The sequence below is a fragment of the Lepisosteus oculatus genome, chromosome 26 (assembly GCF_040954835.1).
Source record: "Lepisosteus oculatus isolate fLepOcu1 chromosome 26, fLepOcu1.hap2, whole genome shotgun sequence".
In the NCBI taxonomy this organism is placed as follows: Eukaryota; Metazoa; Chordata; class Actinopteri; order Semionotiformes; family Lepisosteidae; genus Lepisosteus; species Lepisosteus oculatus.
In genome coordinates, this window is record NC_090721.1 from 4,077,241 (window position 1) to 4,104,845 (window position 27,605).

General features: G+C 43.3%; 4 protein-coding genes across 6 annotated transcripts in view; 2 read left to right on the top strand and 2 right to left on the bottom strand.

The window, feature by feature from the left end:
* The first annotated feature begins 506 nt into the window (after positions 1–506).
* On the top strand, positions 507–12,986 carry LOC107079926 (uncharacterized). Of its 3 annotated transcripts, XM_015367463.2 has the most exons (19): positions 507–612; positions 3,208–3,346; positions 3,632–3,774; positions 4,301–4,418; positions 4,528–4,656; positions 4,864–5,090; positions 5,723–5,831; positions 6,290–6,364; positions 7,079–7,218; positions 7,927–8,080; positions 8,197–8,275; positions 8,603–8,692; positions 9,239–9,329; positions 9,579–9,671; positions 9,887–9,915; positions 10,161–10,249; positions 11,239–11,340; positions 11,598–11,689; positions 11,841–12,986. In XM_015367463.2, the coding sequence occupies exons 1-19, from the start codon at positions 547–549 to the stop codon at positions 12,021–12,023; spliced, it is 2,148 nt and encodes a 715-aa protein (XP_015222949.2). In that variant the 5' UTR covers positions 507–546; the 3' UTR covers positions 12,024–12,986. The 3 variants fall into 3 exon arrangements, with proteins under 3 accessions (XP_015222949.2, XP_015222950.2, XP_069040607.1); XM_015367464.2 differs by lacking the exon at positions 11,598–11,689 and having other exon boundaries at positions 11,841–11,956; XM_069184506.1 differs by lacking the exons at positions 507–612; positions 3,208–3,346 and having other exon boundaries at positions 3,749–3,824.
* Positions 12,326–15,675, bottom strand: ubb (ubiquitin B). Its single transcript, XM_069184504.1, has 2 exons — positions 15,573–15,675; positions 12,326–14,716 (listed from the first exon to the last, which is right to left on the bottom strand). The coding sequence occupies exon 2, from the start codon at positions 14,706–14,708 to the stop codon at positions 12,423–12,425; it is 2,286 nt and encodes a 761-aa protein (XP_069040605.1). The 5' UTR covers positions 14,709–14,716; positions 15,573–15,675; the 3' UTR covers positions 12,326–12,422.
* Positions 15,676–21,096: 5,421 nt separating this feature from the next.
* cenpv (centromere protein V) lies at positions 21,097–25,827 on the top strand. Its single transcript, XM_015367465.2, has 5 exons — positions 21,097–21,249; positions 23,039–23,137; positions 23,714–23,783; positions 24,577–24,691; positions 25,527–25,827. The coding sequence occupies exons 1-5, from the start codon at positions 21,245–21,247 to the stop codon at positions 25,655–25,657; spliced, it is 420 nt and encodes a 139-aa protein (XP_015222951.2). The 5' UTR covers positions 21,097–21,244; the 3' UTR covers positions 25,658–25,827.
* A 501-nt stretch (positions 25,828–26,328) lies between these two features.
* The window catches only part of pigl (phosphatidylinositol glycan anchor biosynthesis, class L), a 28,472-nt gene continuing 27,195 nt past the window's right edge, over positions 26,329–27,605 (bottom strand). Inside the window, exons 6-7 of the mRNA XM_006641006.3 lie at positions 27,326–27,459; positions 26,329–26,775 (exon numbers count right to left, since the gene is read on the bottom strand). Of these exons, the coding sequence (XP_006641069.2) occupies positions 26,644–26,775; positions 27,326–27,459 (266 nt within the window). The 3' untranslated portion in view covers positions 26,329–26,643. The remainder of the gene's footprint in view (positions 26,776–27,325; positions 27,460–27,605) is intronic.

Here is a 27,605-nt window from a genome sequence, read left to right on the forward strand (position 1 = left end):
GTCAGAGGGAATTGTCAAATCAGCAACGCAAAAATCTATTTTAACAAAATTGTTAACAAAGCATGATTAGTTTGTCCCGGTCCGAGCAGCGGATTAAAACGAGTATTTCTTATTTAACAGGACTCAGCGTCTTTGAAGCCAATTTTAAAATGCAAAATACTTCACTCCCACCTTGATATTTTATTTGCTTTTTCAAATCGCCATTTTCTTCAACTAAGAAGAAAAAGCGGCCATTTTTTAAAAATTAGAATGGCAGATTGAATAAAGTTTTTAAGGGCATGTTTGTATTACACGATTTTACAAAATGATGCCTTTTTTTGCCTTATAAAAGTTTTTATAATTCCCCAGATGTAAATCGGACTAAACCTACTAGTAGTGGTTTAGTAGAAGAACAATGCGTTTTTACGATTAGGCAACGTTATTATCATCAAAGCGAATGACCGGGGTGGCCTCCTCTGGTCAGCTTTGAGCGTCTGTTTTAAACCTCCTTGTTTTAGCAACCCGCTTACTTAGCAACGGTATTGGGCTCAGCAGAGCTTTTAAGTAATGGAGAACAGCTTTGCAGCCCCGCAGTGGCTACTAAAAGCAAGGACAATCATTGAAAATTCGCAGGTAATCTTAATAATAATAATAATAATAATAATAATAATAATAATAATAATAATAATAATAATAAATAAATAAGCTTTGCGATAAGGTGTGTTGAAAGATGAAAAAGCGATGTGTTTTCCAAAACGGTTCATCTATACCCGTACAGATTCTAAGATGGTTTATACGCTTTCCTTTCTGTGACCTAAATAAATAAAAAAAAAACTGATTCAATTACGCCCTGCGCCCTGTGTGACTTCTGCAAGCACAGAGGGCCGAGTACCACAGCAGGCACGCACTCATATGTGGTTACTTTTAGAAGAGAATAGAAAGATTTCTATTAAAAGCGAGTACTTTAGCAAGAGACCGGTCAGGTAAGATTAGTAAAGACATACCGCTCTACGTTTTAAAGTCACCAGCGGGTCTCAGAAAACAGTTTGTATGGTATCTACGAAAACGTTACATAAAAGATCTAAATACACAGGCAAGGTTGTGCCGGACACATGAGGCTGAATTCCTTTCCCAGGCTTGTTCTTCAGTTTATATTCGGTTATCTGCTGATGATTTAGCCCTGAGAATGAGAAAGGAAGAGTAAAAAAAAACAAGGGAAAGCTGTGAGGTGACAGAACAGTAACATGCCTGTGTAAGCAGGCATCTCACCCAGGGCGTGCCCTGCCTTGAGCCCGTTGCTTGCTGGGATAGGCTCCAGCTCCCCCACTACCCTCAACTGGAAGAGCTGGTTAGAAAATGGATGGAGGGATGCTTGATAACCCAACAGTGAAGGCTACTCTGTTACCGTAGACTTCGCTGTCTCGGAATGAGGAGATACTTTCCTCATAATTACGAGATAAGGGGGTGATTGTTTTTCCCTTGGTGGCAGCGTTGCGCTTCTGCAAGTATTCAATATGTTCATGTACTACGTCAAAAAGCTGTTTCTCAAAGGCAGCCTACAGTCTGCTCGAGTTTCTAGACGGGTCCGTGGGAGACAGAATTGTCTCCCACGTCTTCGTCTTTCTCTCTGCTGTCGGTTCCCATCACCCGTTTCCTCTCCTCACGCACCCTGCTGGTGCTGGTTCCGCTAACGGCCACTTTGAAGTGCTCAGCTTCTGCCTGTGGTTACACCCGTGTGTGCGCTGCTGGCAGACATAGATCTGAAGATTGTTCTACATTCTGGGAAACCTGCATTTGCAAATATTCTCTGTAGGGTTACATGCCAGCAGGCAGCAGAGCTTAAGGAATGGCAGTGACTCCTCTGATATTAATTGACTCTCTGGATGGAACGTTGCCGAGTCTGATTTTGTCACCTTGAGAAGAAGTACTTCTTCTGTGGAGGTTTATTTTAGAGAACAGGGAAGGAGAAGTGAGACTGAATACAGTTATTTACAGTATCATAAACCAGAGGTGGATCGAGGGGAGGCTGTGGTCTGTGGCTGATTCATCTGCGTAGGGAGCTCCTCTTTACCCAGAGCTCTCCAGTGCAGCTCTGTGAGACTGGGGCCCTGTGTGACTGTGAGACCCCTGTTTCCTTGGCCGCCCCACGCATGCGATCATTTCACTTCTCTCTTCAGAAGGTTTTCCTGGGGAACAAGACGTATGCTGGTGCGGTGCTTGGCGCAGCTGCCTCACAGGCTCCAGGCAGTGTTTGAGCCCCACTTGTGTCACCTGTCTGTGCAGAGTTTGCATGTTCTTCCCGCATTCACAGGGTGCCCCAACTTTCTTCCCATCTCCCAGTGACATTAAAGTTCGGTTTGACTGGTAACTCTGAACCGTCGCTTTCCTGGGGTGAGGGTTTCAAAAGGAATTTCACCCTTGGAGGTGCTACGTTCAGACAGTGTGTCTATAGCAGTGGTTCCCAGTCTTGGTTCTTGGGGAGCACTGGTGTCTCCTGGGTTTCCAGTCCAAATTATTGCCTTGATTGGGTCGGTTTTGTGGCACCACCTGCAGACACAGTATCCCTCTAGAGCCAGGATTGGAGTGCTTTCCTGTCCACGACCTGGGGTGTTATCTGTGTGGAGTCTGCAAGTCCTCTCCATGTTTGCGTGGGTTTGCTCTGGGTGGCTCCGTTTCTTCCCACAGTCCCATCCAGGGGGTATCTCACTTTCTTGCCCATTTCTTGCTGAGTTAGACTCCGGCTCCCCCGCAGTCCTGTATTGGATAAAGCAGATTAATAACTCTGTAGTCAGAAATTAGGGTAAGCAAGTTGGGGAGAATTCCATATCGGAAGCTGCAGCAAATAAGTGAACTAAAAAAGTAAGTCACAGTAAGGAAGTAGATCAACTAGGCGTCAACTAGCACTGGTGATTTATAGCTCAGCTGGACTGAAATACAGCAGACACCGTGATGGTCTCAGGTAGTTCCAGGACCAGGGATGCCTGTGGTGTTATAAACAGAATCAAATAAGCCCAACGGGCAGAAAGGTCATTTCTTATCTGTGACATCTGTGTCTTTCTGATGTTCTGCTCTGAACAGTTAACCCAAGTCATGCTGCAGACATCTTTGCACAATTCTAAATGTTTTTAAGTAGGTGTTCAGAATTGCTTTAACCTTACTGGCTGTCCACCTTGACTTTTTTAAAACCCTGTGTATAGAGTCTTTTTCGCTTCTCTGTTGCTGTTTCAGGAGTGGAAGGCTTTCACTGCAGACCTGTTCGAGGCTGTGCAGCAGCAGCAGACAGAGAATCATGTCAGCTTCTTCGCTGACCTCTCTGAGGCAGAAAAAGCCCTGTTTCTTGAGAGAGCAGCTAAGGCAATCTGTAGAGGTGAGACTCCACAAGGCTCAAAACCTTATGCTAAGCAGGAAAGTAAAAAGCATTTCTGTACCACAGCTGACAGTGGAACTAAGGGTGCTTGATGTGGGGTGAAGAGTGTGAAAGTGTAAAGCCCAGGATTGTGTCTACACAGGAAATTGAGTGCTTGTCTGCATCTTCCGTTTAAATACGATTTGCATAAAGGTCATGTGGATAGTCCCAGAGTAGACATACATACTTACCTACAAGTTTTTCTTTTATGCAAAGCAAAGAGCGTGTACCCCTTATTTTGTCCAGGGAATGCCCACAAAGATGTAATCGCTCACATCGGCTCCAGCCTTGAGAATATACTGAGCGGAGTTGTTGCTGCACAGATGAGTGACAGTGGGGCTGTGTCTACAAAATCAGATCTCTTCCAGAGCCACGTCAGGGATGGGATGGTAAGCTTCTCAGTTTGGGAAGAGGAACACTGTGGGTGAATCCCACACAGGTGTGAGAAAGCCGCCATGATCCCTTTAAAATCTTCAGATCACTGTTGTTCAAAAGTATAGGCTTGCGAACCACAGTACATTAAAATTTGTTTTTTTTTTAAAACATTGTACTATTTATTTTAATATAAATATTTTTAATCTATAAATCTGTTACAGTTACATCTTTTCTGTTTTGCGGGTAGGCTAATCTTGAAATATGTCCCTTTGGACAAATTTCAAAGATATTATATCACAAGTCTGTGGAAATGCTTCTGCTCAATGTGGAGTTTTGGTGCTAGAAGCATTGGGTCCAGGGGTTGATGCTGTGTGAATAAAGGTTTTTGTCATTTTGAATGCCACACAGACAAGCATCACACTCTTCAATCAGTGCATGACTTTATCTGCAAGAATGAAATCTCAAAATGAAATCCATTGCTAGTATTCATGGGCTCATTTTATAGTTTAATACACAGGCTTTTACATTTTTTATACACAGGTTAATCTCTTACACAAATGGCCAGATATGAAAAGCAAACTGCACATTCTCTTCAATCATTCTTTACCATCGGAGATCCGAAAGGTAGCCTGGAGACTCTATCTCTCCAACACAAAGGGTGAGAAGATACATATTTGTGTTATATAATTTTTAATATATGACATCAAATGTTTTTAGGTCTTCAGTCAAATGTGACGCCTAGTTTTGTGTTGTCCTTGACTTTCCAGCCCGGATGGATTACTTGACCCTCATGTCCATGAACAAAGTGAGGTCTAAAGCTGATCTGGACATCTCTCAGCAATGCGAGGCTCTGCTTTCCAGAGAGCCGACGTTCAGGTCTGTCAAAGAAAACACCAGTGAGTATATTTAACTGAACGTAAGAAAGCTTACAACTGTCCTTGATTTTAAATGCACTTACATGTACTGTATGTCCCACTTGTGTCCTCTGCTTTTCACTGTTCTCTTATCAGCCTTGTCAAGGGCAATGTTAGATGATACCTTCCGTATGAATCCTAAGAAGTACTAAAGACACACTGGTGTACTGTTAATTCTGTTTTTTGTAGTTGGGAGTAAAGCAATGAGAAATGTCCTATCGTATTACCACCGAATGCAGCGTTTTAAGACCAGGCTTCCAGACTCGGAGTGTGTCCTGCTGATCCCACTGGTGGAGGCCAGCGTTGCAGACGCTACCCCCAGTACCTCTGTGGACACTGTGACCACTCTGCTGGTGGAGGAGTACATCACTTTCATGGAGTGCAGGCCGGCCTTCATGAGATCTCAGAGTCCTGGGGTAGGTCGCTCACAGCACAGGGGCTGCTGAGCTTCCGGTGGAAACTCACATGCTCCCTCACAACAAAGGCCACAACATGCTGCACTGCGACACCGCAGTTGTTCAAAGGGCGGCAGTTTATCTGCGACTCTGATCAGTTAATCATGTGCTCGGCAAAAACGCAAACAGAATTCCTGAGGAAACATATGTTTTGCAAAACACATGATGTCTAGCCAAGAGGATGGCTGATTTTAATCTGTAGACACCGGGGAAATAAACCAAGCTGCTCTGTAGGTGTTTTGGTTTTCATCAGTATTGAATGCACAAACACTTGACAGAAATAAAATATCTGTAATTTCTTATTTGTGATTTGATCTATACTTTATAAAAGGCTGTTGTCACGACAAGCTGATAAACAGGCCATTGGTCTTTGGCTAAAACAGTACTTTGTAAGCAATGGGGCAAAATAACCTCTGAGGATCTATTTTTGAACAGTGCTTAGAAAAGAGTCCTGTGACTTGAGAAATGCAAACCTATTCTAGTGACCGGTGTGGAACTCTAAGTGGGACGTCAGTGTGTGGGCTGATGGTGAGACGTGCAGAAAGAGGTTGTGGATTCGCTGGCCAGCGTGTGACACGTCTGTCGCCCTGCAGGCCCGGGACGATGCTGGAAGTGAGGAGGTCTTTGCAGAAGTCGCTCAGATGCTCGACCAAAAAGAACAAGAGCTTTCAAACGCGGTGCGGGAAATACACGCCAGACAAGGTTGGAATATCTAGGGCCTTTGCATAGTAGCACAAAAAAATGTGCCGGTTTGACTGTGGGCATGCAGTTCACTTGTTCACATATAAGCTATTATTATTTTTTTATATATTTGCTGAAGAGGCATCCTTATTTGGAGTGCCTTAAAATATAGGGAAATTGCATGAAGTGAAAGGGCAGGGAATAATTGCGTAGATACAAGTGAAATGAACTTAATAAAATCTACTGAGGTTTGCACAAATTGGCTGAGCAACCTGAGTGAGGCACAGACAAGTGAGATAGTGAGAACTTCAACACTATACAGGCAGACAAATACAGTTAGTGAGACAACCAAGTTTGAGAATTAAAAACAGTGCAATACCGCAGAAGAGGTATTGAAGGATGTAGATTTGCACTGAGAGGTCAGAGGCAGCATGTAAGCGTCTGAGCCTTAGTCTGAGATCAGTTTATTTTCTTCCCAGGTGACAGTCCCCACCAGTCCTTACTGAGAGGAGTGAAGGCAATTTTGCAGCCCATTCTTACAGTCTTTTTTGTGGGTAAGGCTTTGAAATGTAATGCTACCCCTCCAGGGGCAGTTCCACCGCGTAAGATTTGGGAGGTGTTGCAGTGAGCCCAGGTTCGTATCACTCCATAGATACCCCTGTAGGTGTGCACTGATGCAGAGTGCACATAGAAATGCCTTGGAATATACTTAGAGCCCTTCAGAGCGTTTGATAAGAGGTATATGAGTATTCAAACTGATTGATAAATTGTTCAATATTGTTGAACCATGGGTTTTCTTGACTTCGGGCAATTACAATATCGCTCCTGAAATACCACTTTTGACTCTTTAATGATGCTCTGATCTTGTTTGATTTTGCACGCTGCATTTTCCAACTCGGGTTTAAATCCTGTCCCCCACCTCCAGGTGAAAGTAGACAGCAGAAAACTTTCTTTATATTTGCAGGGACTGTTTATGTGCTCTAGTGAGCAGTGAGAAGGCAGATTGTGAAATCACAAATAATGTTTGATTTTCTGTTGATGTAAATTACATTATTTCTGTACAGTCATCTGTGTGTAAGGTGTAGTACTGTAGAAGGAAGGAACAATGCTCTTTGCCTAAAATGTTTGCGCTCTATGGCAAATTGTTGCAAAGTGTGGTGCAGCATATAAAAGACTGACTGATAAGGAATGTTACTGAAATTTATAAATGAAAGTATATAAACCACTGATTCATCGTCATTTTTTTTCTCTGTAAATTTGCTTGTCAGGCTACTTGAACATGACTACACTACTTTATATCTGGGACCAATACATCATAGGAATTGATAAACCTTCATACAGCTGTGTTCCAGCATTTTCGTTTGCTTTCATCCAGCTTCTGAAAGATCACTTGCAAGCCTGTCGCACGGTGAGTTAATATTTGCCACCCTGAGCACATACACACAACATCCATTATTAAGGACTGAGCTGGTTCCCCTGAGCAGTATATGACGTTTACAGCAGAAAGGCTTGAACCTTATCTTGTACATTTCTCCTTGCCAACGTACGTAAGGTCTTCTTTTCATGAATCTCTCTTGACCCCACCCCCACTGCTGCCTCCCCATCTACACCCTTGCAGCAGCTCCCTACCTCATTCCTCACAATATTGAGGGGGGTTAGGGCTGCCGTTCCCTCAACTAGGCAAGACACAAATACTCCTTACACATCTCATCCATCGGTCACCTTCATTAGGATCTAAACTAACTACTGAAAGGCGTTTTTTTGTTAAGCATTGTGAGTATTATATACTTGGATTCCCCAATGAGACTTCAACTGGATATTGCTTAAAACAAAGATTTTCTAGGCTTTCTTTATCTAGAACAATCGCCCTGTCCTTTCAACCAGAAATATAAATGGGAACTCCGGTTTTGGCTGAATGCTAACCCAAAAAATATTTCTGTGACCCAAAGGACAGATTTAATGCCAGGAGGAAGGGATTTTGGGAATATTTTTAACAGGCTGTTTTTTATTCATGTCAATAACAGTTCCGTTGTCTTTGTCCCTGCTGTAATTTAGACCTGAGGGAATGGGGGATTTTGTGTGTCTCGATGATTAATGGAAACCGTCTCGTGATCAGGAAGGGGAGCTGGCTGAGGTGCTAAAGTCCCGCGGCCCAGCTCTGGTCGTCCAGCAGTTCCGGGGGGTCATCAGCAAACACTTTCACGGAGATCTGTACAGCGCACTGACGAGGGATGAGGCTGAAACCTTCCCCATTCTGGATCCAGTTCAAGGTCGTTATTCTCTGTTAATTCTCCACCTTGTGCGCCTCTTGGCATGGCTTGGTTTACACAACAGAAGGGATCTGTTGGTAGGAGCTGAAACCTCTTTCATTTTCTCTTTTCCTCAGCCTTTTTCCCCCCATGGACTCATTTGTCAAGCAAAGAGTTGCCTCTCCGAACCCGGCCTAAAGACAGGCGACTGGCAAGGTAAAATAGATTGTAGCGTCCTGCGGCTGTCCAACTGCCAGCAAAGCAGGTGTGGGAATGTCTCTTTTGACATTGACTTGTGACTGCAGTTTTATTGTTAGTGCACTATTTTGTACATACATTTATGCAAGAACACATTAGACATCTCCTATGAAATTGGGAAGCGTGCTGTCCTGCCCCCTGCTGGTGACTTCACTGCATTGATGTGTATTTAACGCTCAGCACTACTGAGGAGCTGCTTTTTTGTGTCCATGTCATAAAGCTGTTAACCTGTATGAAGTTCGTGTGAGAACCTGCTGAGACCTGTGCTGTCGTTCCTCCTTCCAGGGAGGAGCGGGCAGCTCGTAGGGCTGACCAACAACAACGAGCAGAGCGAGAGGAACAGCTACAAAGACTCAGGGCAGAGGAAGAAATCAGGTGCTGCTCATATAACTGGAGTTCTGGTTTAGATTCTCCATAGGGCAATACAAACGGATTTGCCTCTTTCTCTGAAACAATTATCCAGACTATTTCATATAAAAGTTAAATACTTCACAAAAATAATTCATTTCTAGACTTTAGCCGTCTTACTACAGGTTATTCATATCAATTAGTGACTTATGCAACAATCAACTGCTTGTACTGGAACAGACAGTGGGGGCGCAGTGGTGCCTCACAGTGTTGGGGTGCTGTCGGCATGCAGTTTGTATGTTCTCCCCAGGTTTCTGGGTCAATGAGCCATGCTGAGAGTGCGTGTGTTCGTCTGTGTTTGTGTGTGCCCTGGGACGCAATGGATTGGCGTCCCAGTCAGGTGTTGTAGCCCATTGTTTGCTGGGACAGGCTCTGTCTCCCCTGCGACCCTGTGCTGGATAAACTGGTTAGAAAATGGGTGGATGGATGGAAAAGACTAGTGCAAAATCTGAACTGAGTGTTTCTGTGTCCCCAGCATTGTTTTTATTATTATTGTTGTTGCTAATTTCGAAGGAGCCAGGAGGAGAGGCTGCAGAGACAGCTGGAAGAGACCAAGCGTGTCGGTAGTGAACAGAAGCTTTTTTTGGAAGAGCAGCTGGCTCAGGTACAGAATCTGGCCCACTGATGCCTCCGCGAATTCAAGACATTTGTTTTTTTGCATCATTGCTAGAGAAACAAGCTTATATCTTAAGTATCACTTTAAAACTCGTAATCCTCGTCTTCACATTTTTTACATTGCGGCAAAAAAATATTTGAAATGAGTTGCCGATACTTGTAGAAACGTGCCGAGTGTGTAAGTTCTGTTTAGAAGAGACGTCTTCTAGTTTTTTTTCTGTCTGTGGTTCTTTTTCAGGAAAGACAGCATCGCTATGAAATGCAGAAAAGGGCAGAAGAGCAGATTAGCCAGCTACAGGCTGAGATAAAGAAGATCAGAGAGGAAAAACTGGTAGCTATCCCTGGGAAAACGATGTAGCCAGACCTATCCTATCCAGTGCACACTTATCACAGTAATTATTTCAGCAAAACAGAGGGGAGTGCCGAGAGGTGACATATCAGTCACGAAGAATAGAAACAGTGATTTTAAAACATTCTGAAATACATATGATCACAACTTCGCCATGAATATCGATGGAAAAACAGCTTAAATTTCTTCTTTCTTAGGTCTCCACTGATATCTACACAGTCAGAAGGTAAGTCAATTGGATTGGTCTTTTGTTGGAGAACGTAACTCCCAAGAGTAACCTACACAGGTGCTGTAGATTATTGTTCATGTGAAAGCCCTTTGTAAAGTTACCACAGCCCTTTCAGATCGTTCCCTAAACGTCTTAAAGATTCTCTTAACGATGTTGAAGGTTAGCTTTGCGTTCTAACCCTTTTTAAGTGGGTAATGGGTCACCACACACAGGCCTCCTGAGGACTCTTGTTTGTGTTGAAGTTTTGGAACCCCACCTCCATCTCCCGAGTCGAAGACCTCTCGCCTGGACCGTCCTCCCAGCCCAGCGCCACAGCACGCACCTCCCCCAGGTTGGCAGAAACATTTGCACTGAACACCCCTGCCTTACAAAAGCACACGCTTCATGTTGGCAAAATGTCTTGCGCCCCTGTTTGAAAATGAGGTCCAGTATTAGTTCGTTACGTCCTGCCAGTTACAGAAGACACATTTTTAGCGACGTCATTAGATCAAATTTAGGTGTCTTGCCAGTTTAACAAGTGTCCTTCTGCTGATCTTGGGGTCGTGCAACATTAATTTTTAAAACTCCAAACTGGTCCCTTGAAGTATTTTGATTCAGCTCTTCAAGCGCAGACAAATCCAGTCGAGTAGGACAAGTCATTCTGGACTCATTTCATCAGGGGGGTCTCGGATTCCTGGTCGTGGAGACCTCCAATCCAATTAGTCTTCCAGTTCACCAGTTTTTAAAGGTTGGCAACAGCATTAAGACACTGATGAATCCAGCAAGTAATCTCTTCAGTTAATTCAACTCTGGTCCTAGAGGGCTGTAGAGTACTTATGTTCTACACTGGCGTCCTGGCCAAATTTCCCTTTGGCTTTTACCAATCATGGCCTCCTAATAATCCCCCTCTGAACTGGCTTCATCACTCTGCTCTCCTCCCCCACTGATAGCTGATGTGTGGGGAGCGTTCTGGCGCACTATGGCTGCCGTCGCATCATCCAGGTGGAGCTGCACACTGGTGGTGGTGGAGGGGATCCCCATGACCTGTAAAGCGCTTTGAGTAGAGTGTCCAGAAAAGCGCTATATAAGTGTAAGCAATTATAATAATTAATTATAAGCTATTATTATTACTCCTAAATGATCAGCACATTATTTGAATGATTTAATTGATCATATTGGAATGTCAACATTTGTGATTTAATGATCTACTGTACAGAACCTGCTGTACTGGGGCTCTCGAGGACCAGTGTTTGACTTCCTTGTATTAGATGGGTGTTCCACACTTTTGCATGAATAGAGCAACATGATTGCATTAACTCTCATGTATTTCACCCACCTCAGCTGTACCCATTGCAGTGTCTGCTGTCAGGCAAGTGAATGGAAGGACTCCCGGGAGTGTGGCTGCTGATCTCCTCCAGGCCGTAATGCAGACCGCCAACACCAGTGAGTTTACTTTCTTAAAGTGTCATTTGAAATGGAGCATTTTGCCTGATCTGCACCTTGTTACTCCAAAGATGTAAGAAATTTCAATATTTAGCATTCCCACCTTTGACTATAAGCTGCAACAATTTCTATCCCCATTACGGATATACATTAAACCCATCAACTTTTGAGTAAAAGCTAGCAACAGAGGATACAGAAAAGATTCAGATGGATTGCAGTTGCCGAATCCCAAGGTAACCCCTTATTTCCCATCCCAGTTGTTAATGGGCACAACATGGAAAGAGAAGAACTCGATTCCTCGACACAAGATCAGCTTCACAGTTACAGAGAAGCAGTCAGAAATGCAGAGGTATGGGGAAATTCAAAACACTCAAAATATTCTTCAAAACCTCATTCCGTGCACTTGCTATGCTCTAGTGAGTTTAAATAACTCAGCCTGTTTATATAGACTATATATTTTTTTTTAATCCATAATTTGATTGCGTTTAATATTTTAACAGTTGGAAGTGTGTGGCCGATACCTGGATGCTGACGAAGTGGAACACATGACTGAGCCGGTGAAGTCCGAGCTAAAGAAAAGACTAGCTGCTGCCGTTAAAAGAGGAGTTGAGGCCCGTTACAGGGCCCGGGTCATGCAAGCAAAGAGACCACTTCCAGAATCCTTCGACCACATAGCATGCTGAAGGACAGGTTTCATGAGGATTTTACATTTGGATGTATAAACATCTTGCAAAAACATGTTTTACCTTTAAACTTTAAGGGAGATCATTTCTTTTTTCAAGTCCAACTCTTGCTTTACTATCCTCTTGAAAATTTACAAACTCATCTGTAAAAAAAAAAAGTTTCCAAATAAAATTGTCACCAATTGCAATTACACTGGTCAAATCGCATCCGTTTTGGTAAATCGGATCAAAATCTTGTGGTGGTCACCTTACCACCCCACCCCACCAATATTTAGCTTTCAAAAGAACACCCCAAACATCAATTCTGTTCAATACTGATACTTTATTAACGTATTTAAAATGAAAAAATTAAAGAGGAAAAAAAAAATGTTGTGTAGTATTGATAGTCATTTCACAAAGTCACTGTCCCCCCCTGAGGCGCAGCACCAGGTGGAGCGTGGATTCTTTCTGGATGTTGTAGTCGGACAGGGTGCGCCCGTCTTCCAGCTGCTTGCCGGCGAAGATCAGCCTCTGCTGGTCAGGAGGGATGCCCTCTTTGTCCTGGATCTTGGCCTTGACGTTCTCGATGGTGTCACTGGGCTCCACCTCCAGGGTGATGGTCTTGCCCGTCAGCGTCTTGACAAAGATCTGCATGCCGCCCCTGAGGCGCAGCACCAGGTGGAGCGTGGATTCTTTCTGGATGTTGTAGTCGGACAGGGTGCGCCCGTCTTCCAGCTGCTTGCCGGCGAAGATCAGCCTCTGCTGGTCAGGAGGGATGCCCTCTTTGTCCTGGATCTTGGCCTTGACGTTCTCGATGGTGTCACTGGGCTCCACCTCCAGGGTGATGGTCTTGCCCGTCAGCGTCTTGACAAAGATCTGCATGCCGCCCCTGAGGCGCAGCACCAGGTGGAGTGTGGATTCTTTCTGGATGTTGTAGTCGGACAGGGTGCGCCCGTCTTCCAGCTGCTTGCCGGCGAAGATCAGCCTCTGCTGGTCAGGAGGGATGCCCTCTTTGTCCTGGATCTTGGCCTTGACGTTCTCGATGGTGTCACTGGGCTCCACCTCCAGGGTGATGGTCTTGCCCGTCAGCGTCTTGACAAAGATCTGCATGCCGCCCCTGAGGCGCAGCACCAGGTGGAGCGTGGATTCTTTCTGGATGTTGTAGTCGGACAGGGTGCGCCCGTCTTCCAGCTGCTTGCCGGCGAAGATCAGCCTCTGCTGGTCAGGAGGGATGCCCTCTTTGTCCTGGATCTTGGCCTTGACGTTCTCGATGGTGTCACTGGGCTCCACCTCCAGGGTGATGGTCTTGCCCGTCAGCGTCTTGACAAAGATCTGCATGCCGCCCCTGAGGCGCAGCACCAGGTGGAGCGTGGATTCTTTCTGGATGTTGTAGTCGGACAGGGTGCGCCCGTCTTCCAGCTGCTTGCCGGCGAAGATCAGCCTCTGCTGGTCAGGAGGGATGCCCTCTTTGTCCTGGATCTTGGCCTTGACGTTCTCGATGGTGTCACTGGGCTCCACCTCCAGGGTGATGGTCTTGCCCGTCAGCGTCTTGACAAAGATCTGCATGCCGCCCCTGAGGCGCAGCACCAGGTGGAGCGTGGATTCTTTCTGGATGTTGTAGTCGGACAGGGTGCGCCCGTCTTCCAGCTGCTTGCCGGCGAAGATCAGCCTCTGCTGGTCAGGAGGGATGCCCTCTTTGTCCTGGATCTTGGCCTTGACGTTCTCGATGGTGTCACTGGGCTCCACCTCCAGGGTGATGGTCTTGCCCGTCAGCGTCTTGACAAAGATCTGCATGCCGCCCCTGAGGCGCAGCACCAGGTGGAGCGTGGATTCTTTCTGGATGTTGTAGTCGGACAGGGTGCGCCCGTCTTCCAGCTGCTTGCCGGCGAAGATCAGCCTCTGCTGGTCAGGAGGGATGCCCTCTTTGTCCTGGATCTTGGCCTTGACGTTCTCGATGGTGTCACTGGGCTCCACCTCCAGGGTGATGGTCTTGCCCGTCAGCGTCTTGACAAAGATCTGCATGCCGCCCCTGAGGCGCAGAACCAGGTGGAGCGTGGATTCTTTCTGGATGTTGTAGTCGGACAGGGTGCGCCCGTCTTCCAGCTGCTTGCCGGCAAAGATCAGCCTCTGCTGGTCAGGAGGGATGCCCTCTTTGTCCTGGATCTTGGCCTTGACGTTCTCGATGGTGTCACTGGGCTCCACCTCCAGGGTGATGGTCTTGCCCGTCAGCGTCTTGACAAAGATCTGCATGCCGCCCCTGAGGCGCAGCACCAGGTGGAGCGTGGATTCTTTCTGGATGTTGTAGTCGGACAGGGTGCGCCCGTCTTCCAGCTGCTTGCCGGCAAAGATCAGCCTCTGCTGGTCAGGAGGGATGCCCTCTTTGTCCTGGATCTTGGCCTTGACGTTCTCGATGGTGTCACTGGGCTCCACCTCCAGGGTGATGGTCTTGCCCGTCAGCGTCTTGACAAAGATCTGCATGCCGCCCCTGAGGCGCAGCACCAGGTGGAGCGTGGATTCTTTCTGGATGTTGTAGTCGGACAGGGTGCGCCCGTCTTCCAGCTGCTTGCCGGCAAAGATCAGCCTCTGCTGGTCAGGAGGGATGCCCTCTTTGTCCTGGATCTTGGCCTTGACGTTCTCGATGGTGTCACTGGGCTCCACCTCCAGGGTGATGGTCTTGCCCGTCAGAGTCTTGACAAAGATCTGCATCTTTCAATCTGCAATTTTAATTAAAACAAAACACCACATGAGGAACAGATCCATTTCATAATGTTGCATAAAGCATTTACAGATCTATTTAATTTAAATAAGCAGTCACCATGGTCTTCTCCCCCAGACATGTCTACTTTGTCCCGCAAGCACAAAAACGCACCTCTGTATTGATCGGTCTAGATCTACGCAGCATCTCTGAACTTGAAAGGGAAATTCAATGACAATGAAACAGCTGCTCACAACCAAAAGCAAAACGGTCATTTTAACGGAGAATGAGTTCCGAGCCCAGATCAGCTCCTTTAAATGTAGCTCAAATATTAAACCGAAAGAACTGTCTTCTCTGGCATGTAGACGAGTCTAAATGGGTTATTCACAAAATGGCCGGTCAGCTGCCCGCGCACATTTTGAATACGCAACATTACACATTAATACATATTAGAGAGCACCGTTACTACACAAACATGATTATAATGGACGTCCATCTACGGAAATAATATCGTTAAAAACGTTAAAAGGTACGTCTTGCCAGTGGAACTACCCGACTTTTGATTCACTGGCGGAATGAGTCAGCACTTGAATTACAGTAAATCGAAACTATTACAGCGGGACATTTTGAAAAAAAAAACACAATCACGCCGATTGGAATATTATAGGAGTTACATTATATCGATGGCGTGATTCATATTCTGTACATAATCATATTAACCATTCTTTTTAAAAACAATACCATCCATACCCCGTGGAGTAGACTGAAATCTCTACTTTCGATGCGCAATATTAGAATAAAACTAAAATAACTTCAGCTAAAATAAAACATGAAAAATTAAGAATGATAGAAAGTATAGGAAAAGCGATACTTACGTGTAACTTGTGCGACTATATCGTCGAAAAGCTAATAATATCGCAAATGACTTCTCTATCTCTAACCGACGAAGCGCCTGTTCTTATTTATAGAGAAACTCCACTGAGTCATTTTACTATCATATGACCAGTATTGATCCGCCCCGAAATGTAGTTCCATCCTATAATCCGAAAGAACATTTTACTGGACGTTCATGAACGGGGTTAAAGACGTCTAAAACAAAACGCTGATGTATTGCGATTTTATTTCGTGATGGAAAAACAACTTAAATTTGTATTTTTTTTAATTGTCCGCAAAAAAAAACAACCCACCGCGGAATAATACAGTTTAAGTACAGTACGGACAAAGGAAATGTCTGGAAAATGCGCGATGGATCCGAGCAGCGGACCCCTCTGATTGGACAGCGATGTTGTTTGCCTGAAATGTGATTGGTGGGCTGTGACGTACACTGTTGCGCTGTTGTTTGTTGGCAGATGTTTCCAGGTGCGCCAAGAAAATCGGAAGGATTCCAGGAGGTGCAAGTGAATGAGTCATGTGCTTTAGCAAAGTATGTCATTTCCCAACATGAGCTGACGGCGTCTGTTCTGTGTTGTGAATCACATGGAGCGCATGAGGCTTGTTTTGAGATAACGTATGAAACGTAATAAGGAGCTGTATGAGTTTCCATTAAAAAAAAAATTAACACAATGAATATTAATTGTAAACACAGTTAGGTTTTATATTTTAAAAACGCAGGCAGATTTGAAAAACAAACTCAGCCCAGCTTTTTACGAAACCCCTTTCGAATTAGTGTATAAACATGTCTATAATGTCGCAGATATGGAATAATTGTATTATCTTTTTATATAAATGTCAATTAAAGCATTAGAACGTAACTATACACTACTGTACAGGACTTTTTAAAATAATGAATTTGTTGTGGCCATTCATTTGTTTGACTTCAGACTTAGTTTTGTGTGTGTTTTGAGATTCTCTGGCCTGTTTTCAGACGGGGTGGTGTTGTCATGACACTGCAGTTTTAAATTTACTGTGCTGTTATTGCATAAGGTAAAATGAACAGGGTGGAGGAATCTCTGCAGTGTTCAGGACTCAGCACAGAGATTTTGGTCAAGTAGCTAGAACCTTCTAGATCTTAGTTATATAACTGGTCTTCACCCTTTTTGACACAACAACCCTGAAAATATTTGTGCTGAAGCAATAGTACTCATAGCAGAACAGTTCCTTACCCTTCAGCCTTAGACCTTAACTCTAATCCAGTGCCTTTTATAGAAAGCAATGTCTTGCCTGCGCTCAGACAGATGGAGAGCTGTTTCATAGATGCATGCAGACAGCTGGTTCAGTCTGAAACTGAAGTAGGTCAGGCATGGCCTTCTGAACCTACAGTATTTTTTGCTGTCAGGTGCCAAGTGTCATGTGACTCCTGGATGGAAAATGAGGAAACAACCAAGAACATTACCACCACCACAGGGGGGCACTGGGAGTAATGGACAGAGGGTCCAGGCTGCAACTCGAGTGGTCAGGAGTTCATCTGTCCATCCAGCCATCTCAATCTGTGGTATGTAATGGTTAAAACAAGCTGCCGATGTACTGAAAACAAGCTTCATAAATTTTACATCATCCATCCATTTATTCATTTTCTAACCATTTTCTTATACCATATATAACGACAATAAACTTGAACTTCTATAGCTGTTTGAAGTTTGTGTTTGGAAGGATTATTGGTGGAATCGGATGTCAGGTGATAAGGTTGGAAAAAAAAATTAGTCATGTTCCTTGAATGCAAGTGTAGGAAAACATGGTTTTTGGGTCCCTTGGACTCTCTTTTCCTTCTCAGTCATATTGGTTAACTACCTGGAGGGGGACAGGCAGAGTAGGAGTCTGGTTTAGTCTATTTTAGGGTGTAGTTGATTCCTCAGATGATCACTGTAAATTGATATCAATAAATTGAGACTTGTTTGACCTAAATTCCATGCTCCATTTTTGACATTTATTTTATCTCTACAGACAATAATGATCTTAAATGATCTTAAAGGCTCTCAACTAGTTGTAGAAGACATCTAACTGAAAGGCAGAAATGGGTAATTTGGGGGGTTTTTGAAGGGGAGCTTGAAAGTCATTTTCGACCCGCTTCTTCTTTTCCAGGAAGTCCTCTAAAAAACTCATTCATTGTCTGTTATGTTTCCATGAAACTACAGCTGTGACCAAAACCTGCTTACCTAACAAACCTCTTCACTCTTGATATGCTGGGTAAACCAGTATTACTGGTGTGTTGAAACAATGGTAACAACTGTATCCTCCTAGTCATCACCTAGGCAACAAGCAGATAGTAAGACAAACCAGCACAAACAGAATACAAACACATGTGTTGAGTTTCATTGTTTGTGCTGTTTTTAGGCGCCCATGATGATCAGGTGATGTGCAGACTATGAGTATTTTCAGAACAAATGGAATGATAGCCCAAAAGCCCCAAAAGATCTAATTGTACAACAAGTGGCAGTAAAAGCCCATCTTGTATAAAAATGTTCTTTAGCTTTGATGTTTTACACTAACTAAATGGGAAGTAATTCTGATGGGAGGTTAAACTGGGACTGTGCTGATCAACAATATACTGTACGTCAACATTATCAGCAGATGATGTGATATAAGTGCCATGATAATCAGCATAGAGTAACCAGTTCTTTTCTATATAAATGCAGGGGCTTATTAAGACAGGACCTTAGGAAGTCTTGTGCTGATAAAAAAATGCAATGACCGCTGAACCACACCTTCAGTTCATAAGACATTTTGAATCCCTTAATAATTCTGTCAAAATTACTTTTGATATACATGTGCATATATGGAAAATATATCACTAGCTAAAAACAAATAGTTTGAGAATATCTGCATATTGTTGTAATGCTTGCCTTCCTTTTGGCTCTACGTGATTAGTTAATAATTGGAGCCAGTAGAAGGGACATTTTTAGGGATACTTGATAAAGCTGTGACTATAAATGAGGAGGGGGGTGGGGGGGAGACAGGATTGGTGTCATCATCTTACATCAACATCAGATTGACAACATCATCAATTTAAGAATTACACCTTGAACCTTGAAATTATATAACGCAACAAAACAAACATGTCTGAACTGATTTTGCCCCTTTAATTGTGATTGCAGCTTTGTCCCACATTTCTTTCCTTGGGTGGGGTACTTATCACTGTTTCACATTATTCTGTTTTCAACAATTTGCGGCCTTCACACACTTTTTCAATTAAGATGCAGAGGAGTGTTAAATGTGAAGCGACACAGCCTTTCTGGGCTTGCTCAGAGAGCAGGCTGCGTTCATCGAGGACTGATGCAAGCTGATGCAATCGGCAGCACTGGTTACCCAAGATCCGTTTCAGTATCTGTGCAGCCTGTCCTGTTGCCCCTGCACTTTGTGCCTGAGCTGTCTGCCAGGCCACGTCATACACATTGCGGGGCTGAGCTGTCAGGGTTCAGTTTTGTACAAACCTATTTATACTTTGCACTTCTATAATTGAATGGCTTGTCTAAGACATGAACTGTAAGCCAACTATACTGTAGCACCTGAGCGGATAATCCAGTTACAATAAAAATGTTTTTTTTTCTCTATATATATTATTTGCATGAGGATTTAGACCTTTCTTACTCATCCAATTCAGGTTCCTGGGGGAGCCAGAGTCTGTCCTGGCAAGCCATGAGCGCAAGGCAGGGTACACCCTGGATGGGATGCCAGTCCATCACAGTGCAGACACACACAAACACGCACACACTTTCCCCCAGAGGCCAATTAACCTACCAGCATGTCTTTGTACCGTGGGTGGAACCTGGAGCACCTGGAGGAAACCCATACGAACACAAGAAGAACATACACGCTCCACACAGATGGCACCCCAGTGTGGGCCGCAATGCTAACCAGTATGGCACTTTTTCTTATTACCAGTACGTCTCTGCCTGTAGTGAATTTCAGCAAGTAGCAGCTGACAGTCCCATGACTGTAGGAGAGTTTTGGGTCATCGGGTGCAGTCTAGAGTTAACAGGTTTAAAATGTGATTTGTTTTATATGTGTTACACTTAATGAAAATCCCTTTGTGCTTGACTGCTGGACCTGGTTTAATCAGGATAAGTGCTAGTGTACACAAGGACTAGAGAGTGATCTGATTAAAGCTGAACTTTGCCTTTCCTTCGCCTGAAAAACAAGGGCTTAGAGGAGTGGCTTTTTGCTGTGATAACTCAGCTGGGAGAGAGGAAGACTATAGTGGATAAAGTACACATTTTCAGTAGTATTTAGTTTCATATCTTTACAGCTTTGTCAGACTTTCTCTGCCGTTGTGCCTGTTTTGAACTTTTCCCAACAGTTTCCAATCAATTCTCCTGATGTTTACACAGAAGACAGATCTTCATGATGTAGTGTAGTTGTTTAACATCTGACAAAAGATCACCTTGTGCTGGAGTATTTGCTGGGATGATTATGAACAGTTTATTTATATAATTAATAAGTTCTTGCTACCTCTAGCTAGTTGCAATATCGTAAGTCACTTCCGTGAAGAATGAAAAAAGGTGTTAATGGGTAGAGACATTTCAAAAACAGATAATATTTCATCATTAACTTACTTAAAAACAATAAACATAAATGTCACCTTTGTCCTCATATATTTTCTAGGTCACTGGTTTGTAAGGCTTGTGTAATGGGTCCTGTCGATCACGGATGTTGTTACATTTTGAGGAGCCCAGGCAGATCGCACAGGGAGTACAGCAGCAGCTGTTTGTCAACAGAGCACGCTGTGGTCATCCCTTTGCAATGTTGCACGTGCTTGCTGATCCCACAGAAAGTCGGCTCTTGAATGGGGTGTGCTGGGGCTTTCTGAGTCAAAATGAAGTCATTAGCAGATGCAGGACCCAAATTCAACTCAATGCAACAGTGTATATAAATGTAAGCAATTATTATTAGTAAGGGTGATTTTCAATATAGAGAGTTTTAAGAAATAGGACAAATAGGTTAAACCTGCAGTTAATAAATTCACCAGAAGGGGGCAAACCATTCATACGGTTAGTATTTGAACTTGAGAAACTGCACAGTTACAGTAGAATAAGTCTGCTGTGTTTTCTTCCTTGGTGTGTTGAAATAGCTACGCGCTGAGGAAGAGGGAACAGATCATTTTTCCAAAATCACTTGTAATTAGTTTGGGCACTAATGAAAAAAAACACCTTCAGCAGTTGAAGACGGGTATCGAGCTGGGGTACAATGATATTCTAAAATAACTGCAAAGAATAACTGAAGGTCTTGATTAATATGCAATATTGAACACGTGTTATTGTATTTAGTGGTAACACTCATGTTATTTGTTCCTCTTCCATTGAAAATCCGGAAGGAATTATTTTTTAGTATATCTGAAGTTTTGTACACATTGACATACTACGGTTTTAAATTAATATACGAGCCTAGCGGTGGCTTCAGTTTTACTCGACTAAATTCGTGCAGGTACTGTTTGTATACGTTTTGCTCGTTCTCTTTGGCTTGTAGTAGGGAACTATGTATATCGCCCCCCTCCACAGTAGACTATAACGTGAAGTATCGCGGGACTGTGACGGAGCTGTCGAGATTTAGATCCGGAAGTTTAATCTTCTGCTGTAAGTATTACAAGCGTGTACTGGACCACGGAGAGAAGGAAATGAGGTAATGTTATTAACATACATGAGAGATTTAACTTGGGATTGTTAGTTTCCTTGCGTTGATTTAATTTGCGATATGCAACAAATATTTCTAATTTGCTCATAGAAAGCATGCCCCGTATTTGTTTTAATAGGAACAGTTTTTTTTCTGTGTGTTGGGAGATTTTTTGCAAATCGTTAGGTCATTTGTACTTTTAACTAAGTTATTTTTTATTAACTGTTATCTATTAATGTAAAATAAAATATACAAGTAAGGTTTGGTGTGTGTTTTTTTCGTCCAGCTGCATTGACGAAATGGAGTTTATAATATAAGTTCGGGAGGGATGACTAACAACCAAGCTCAATTGGACTCAGCTGTCAGTAATTAGCAATCGCTCCCGACAATCCATTCCTCTCATGGCGGTCCTGGTATCCTTGTCCCTCAGCCAAGCGGGTTAAGCCACAGTTTTGCTCCATGACGCTGTGTTCTTGGGTCATTCCTCGTGAAATGTGCTTAACCGTCCTTTTATGTCAGAACCCGAAAAAAAATGACAAGGTAATGTGAACTACAAAGAAAGCAAATGAATCGGATAACTGTTTTAACATTAAAGTACTGGGCTGCAAAACTGCAGTCCTGCAGGGCCAAAAGGCTTCTGGTGTTCTCTGCTACTGGGCCCTTCATTCCTTAATTGAACTCATTAGTTGCCCTGATGAACTTATGGGGTTGAAGCCTTTCCTAGTTCATGAGAAGCTGGAGATGTAGACGGACCTATACTTGCTGCATGACTGAGGCGCCTGAGAACTGGAGTTTGGCTCCCCACCTCTAGTCTATTTGGATATTCAGCTTAGAACAGTAATATGTGTTGATAGATGACAGAAGCTTTGTACTCGAAGAACTTCTCTCTCCTACACAAACCCTGGCAGAGAGTGACCTATGTAACACTTTTCCTAGGACAATCCTGCTGTCTAGGCCAAGGAGAAATTGATTATCAACTTGTTTGGCTGATGATTCTATACAGAAATGTACATTCTTACCTATTTATACAGCAGGGGTTTTTGCTGGAGTCATCTTAGTATCATGCTCAACTGTACAACAGCACCTGGGTGTTGAACCCACAACTTTCCAGTTTCAAGTCTTGAGTGATAACCAGTAGTCTCATCTGTGTCCAGTCTAGTGTTCCAGATGTAACTGGAAATAATCTTTTTCACAAACACAGTGCATATGTACTTGACTATTTGCCAAGCTATATGGATAATATAGCCATGAAGAACGATCCCTCTGTTAAAATCTTTTTTTTTCCCTACAATTGACCCTACAGGTAATGTATAAAACAAACTGTAACTACAGTATGTTATAGGCTACAATATATCCAGAATGAGTGATGCCTACTGAGACTATTTGATCTTTAAAACATAGCCTGTAACGTTCTTCTATATTTGTAAAGAAAAACTGATAGAGCGTTTAAATGAGCTGTTAATGCTTCTTCTTTTTATACTGTACCTGTGTTGCCAACATAAAGTGCTGTAATCCATTACATTAACCAGTAAACCAATTCTAATTGACTAACTTTCAGGTGTTCCTCATCATCCTCATCAATTTATTTCCCCCATCCATAAATTTAAAAGGCTACTTGTTGGAGTACAAAATAGAGATCTATGGTGATTGACTGTTTCACTCAAATGAAATGTTTCAAGTTTCAGTAGAAGACCATTATAGAATTCTATGAAAAGAGTGAGGCAATGCCGAAAGTCTGCAAATTTTGTACAGTAGTGCGTTTTATATTGTTGTTGTGTTTGTCTGGTTTTGTCCACAGTGAGAACTCTGGGCTTGTGAAGCACACGGGTGGCTGTCACTGCGGCGCCGTGAGATTTGAGGTGTGGAGCTCACCTGATCTGAATGTCTTCAACTGCAAGTAAGTTCTATTTTAACACGGCAAAACATTCCTTCTTACTGAGACCTGATAGTCCTTTCCATTGCTGTGAGACCTGTAGCTCAGAGCTTAGTGTTTCAAGCCTGTTGACTGTAGGTCTAGGTCATTTGTGTTTTAAGCAATGTACCAGTGGTCTTTAATTTTGAGTGTCCAACTGTAGAAACCAGTAGTAGCCTTAGTAAAAGTGTGCTGCATAGAAGTATTTGTGACAAAACATTTATTTTAATTTAAGTAACGTTGTGCTGATAGAGCACCCCAGATTAAAAGCATATGTATGGTAGTTCCTAAAAAAAAAATACATCCGAAACCACTGGACCACCTGGTCTCCTTTCACATAATGAACATCAGCAGATGGTGCACATTCATAAAACCCTTAAGGACTGAATTCAGCTAAACCATGGTATGTAGCAGTACAAGGTGCTTGATAACTGTTAGAAACTAGCACAGTCCTGTTGGTTTCAGACATGTTTTGGAAGAATGGATGTACTAATTTTTTGATCTCGCGACACAAGGCTTCCTTCTCTTGTATATATACATTTTATATGCTCCTTTCCCTAGCTGCAGTATTTGCACCAAGAAACAGAATCGACACTTCATCGTACCATCGTCACAATTCAGTCTCTTAAAGGTAGGCTTCTTTTCAGAAGGTGCAATTCAAATGATACTCAGAGAAGCATTTTCAATGTAGGTGTCATTAGTAATGTTTGGCCATTTAGGACCAGGACTGGACAACGTTGATCTAAAGAAAATGCAACATCTTCCTCAGATACCCACTTCCCATTCTGAAGGAGAGATTTGTTCAGTGTGTAACACGTTTTTCTAGACGTATCAAGAAAAAGCCAGAGAGCTTTTAAATGAGCTGTTAATGTTTCCTCTATTTTAGAGAATAGTGATTGGGATCTAAACACGTACCCATAATGACATTTATTATTATATACCAACCTAATGTTGATTTGCCACTTGTTTTTAAGACTCATCTTTCCAACAATGACACAAGCTTGGAAGGGAATGAGATCCATAGACTTGCTCCTCCAACACACACACCTGCCAGAGCCATTCACATATTGATATACTTCAAGCTCCCCAGTGCCTGCTGGGGGAAATGTGCATCTCAAGAAGTTGTCACTGCAAGGCCTGCAGATACCCGGCAAGTCGCAGAACACACTGCTGCTCTGAGACTACCCTGGCTCACTCCCACCCCCCATCATGTTGTCTACTGCTGCTTCAGCAATTCCAGTCACAACTGACTCATATCAGAACTAGTGACATCTGGCCAGAGTCCAACCTGCGCTTTGTACATTTTCTTTACTGGCTGGGTAGCCCAGTGTGATAATCAGTGTTAGATTCTGGAAATTGTAGTCAAATGATTTGTCAAGGAGCAATTTCCTTACGGTTAGGATTATTTTATGTTTGTGCTGCAGGGGTGGGATAATTTAACCACGTACACTTTCAACACTCACACTGCCAAGCATACATTCTGCAAGACCTGCGGGGTTCAGAGCTTCTACACCCCACGATCCAACCCTGATGGATATGGTAAGGAATAAATATCAGCTTTGGCCGGTGCCTATAAAGAACTCCATTTCTCCAAGAGGTGGTTACCATTTAAAAAAAGGCTCATTTTCCTGAAAGTGGAATTATTATTGGAAGCTTGAGAAACACTGGTTTTCTAACGACACTGGTAGAAAATGGGGAAACTAGAAAGCTTTTTCGAAAGCTAGATTTTGGCTTCAGATGTGCTCTGAGTGGGACTGTGCTCCAGATGTCGCGGGTTCGAGCCTGGAATATACCATCAACCAGCTGTGCCCGGGATTCTGCCAAACAGTGGCACAGATTTGGGAGTCTCAAGGACAGGGTGGGATTAGTCAGCAGGGCTCTCTCTGGTGAGATGGCGACCCCTGTGAACTCGTGGGCACATGCAGGCCCCCACCTCTGGGAGGGATACTCTTCAGCTCCAGCTGGCTCCGAATCTTGTGTGCAGGGTTGTGTAATCTGTGCTGTATTAAAATGTGTGGGGTATGATAACTTTTTTTTTAAGTTAATGGCTAAGCCAAGTCTCTAGGTTCTGAAGACTTCCTGTTTAAATTTTAAATAGATTTCCACCTGCAGTTCAGGTTTGGTTGAGGTGCATGAACAGGTTTGTATATATGTATAGGGGCTGTGTCACTTGCTAACTGCAGCTAGGATTTCCCAGGGGTCAGCAGTAACAGGGCCAGCTCATCCAAGGGAAGCTTGGATGCCTCAGCCTGTGATTTGCAGGACAAAGTATTGTTTCCAAGAACTGCTGTTTAATACTCACTGGAGAACTCTTGCAAAATAGTTTAGGTTTGTCCAATTTATTTTTTTAATAAAGATAATACTTTGTTCCCAGGAGTGGCACCCCACTGTCTGGACCCAGGGACAGTGCGTAGTGTGACAGTGGAGGACTTCTGTGGAGAGAAGTGGGAGGAGAGCATGGAACTGCACCAGACGATAAGGAGCATGTCCATTCCCAGGCAGTGACAGTGGAGCTGTCTGCTTTCTGGTGGACGTCACTGGAACACAAGCATCTGCAGACAGTTCAGAACAACACACTAAAAGGTGGACATTTAAATCTAGGGAAACTTGCATTTTGAAAAGACAGGGTTACCTATAGCTAAGAACTCTGTAATTAAACTACAACCCTTAGTTAATTACTTGTATTGTTTTTTTCCAGGATTATAATACAATTTCTAACATTTACTCTAAGCTGTTTGCTTAAGGCCATGTGATTGTTTTTCAAAGAAAACGAGGAAGAGAATTCCAGTAATGAAAAGAATTGTATGCTTTTCACTCTGGTAGCAACATAACCCAAATCCTTTCCTGTCAATCCTATACATAGATCCTGGTTTAGCAGCAGTCTGCTGTGCAAATTCTCTGCTATCTGAATTCCACTTCTTGACTCACACTGCCAAGCACATGCCGAGAGCCTGCTTCTTTTTCACACCACAGCTTGACAAGGCGAAGTCCCGAGGAGAGGAGTATGTTTTTCCAAAGATAATGTTCAAATGTCAGAGTGGCTCTCGGCCTCAGTAAATCCCTTCATTAACAAAACTAAGACTAACAGGCCTCATAGATGATAAAACACAACTTGAGATGTATGATGATTTTCATAGCTGAAAATTGCTCGGCTTAAAAAATGCAAGGATGCTTCCTGAATCCACAAACGTGCTCTTGTGGGGCAGAGTATTACAAATCTTTACTTGCAGATGCATACAAAATATGCAAGTATGCAATATATACAGCGCTTAGTTTAATACATTCAGAATATACTTGTTAAAAAGTTTGCAGCAGTTTTACATATCCTGAAAGTGATGCCAGTGTTTTAACTCACATGCTAAAGAACTGTAAACATGATGGAAAAGACTGCCACAGCTCGGAGTGTTAAGTGCATAACCCTGAGGACAGAGGTCAAGCCTTTCCAGTCTGTTAGTGGGTATCAGCAGTCCTGTTGGAAGCCATCTTATCACCTAATAAACTTTCAGCCTCTTTTCTTCCTCCTTGGCGATGCGCTGGAATGTGTTTGTGGACATGTAGCGTGACAACAGCAGGTAAATTTGCCGAAACCAAAGCAGCTGGCTCTGGTGACAGAACATGGCCCTCTGAAAACAGATAAAGAAACAGCCCAGTGACTCCTGGATCTCAGAATGCAGGCATGTACACATTACACACAGGCCACACACGGAAGGTTGTGTATATTTAACAAGTGCCTATTGATTTGTCCTGTCTGAATAAGCTGATACTGTTGTGATTTTGTAGAAAATCGCTGCCATTGTAAATCTTTTGTATCCAAAAGAAGACAAAATGGACAATGAATGCTAACAACTGTGAAGTAACTGGGATTTCTTTTCCTAAACTGTCCCTAAATTTTCTAGGAAAAAACCATCAGTGCAAATCCTCTTTTTGGAAAGTGTGAGGTCAATACATATATATATATTATCCACTTCATGCGAAAGAAATCTGGATGACAGAAAACAAGACTTAATCTTATTAGCACAAAAAAACTGCTTTTTAAATACGAGTGCTTTTGAACTCGCAGTGCGATACTGAACAAAAGTCCAAATTGTTTTTTGCTTCGGGAGTAAACAGTTGTCTTGCTCCCCTTTGCTTGTTAAAACCGAATTGTCACAAGCGGCTGTAAGGTTTGCCCACCTTTGCTTGTGTGTACTCCTCTCTTCCTATGACGCAGATGAAGTCGGAGCTCCTGAGCCAGCTGACAGGCAGCTCTAAGACAGACAGGTACTTTCTGAAGATGCTGACCGTCTCCAGGGCGAGTCCGGCACAGCCTGTAGGGCATTGACAACGGAGCATAACTTTGCAAGCCACCCACCCACTCCTTCAGTGCTGGGAGGGCCTTACATTAGCAGATCATCTATGTTGTTCAAGGCTGCACTGTGGAGCAGTGGTTGGGCTCCTGTGCTTGTAATTGGAA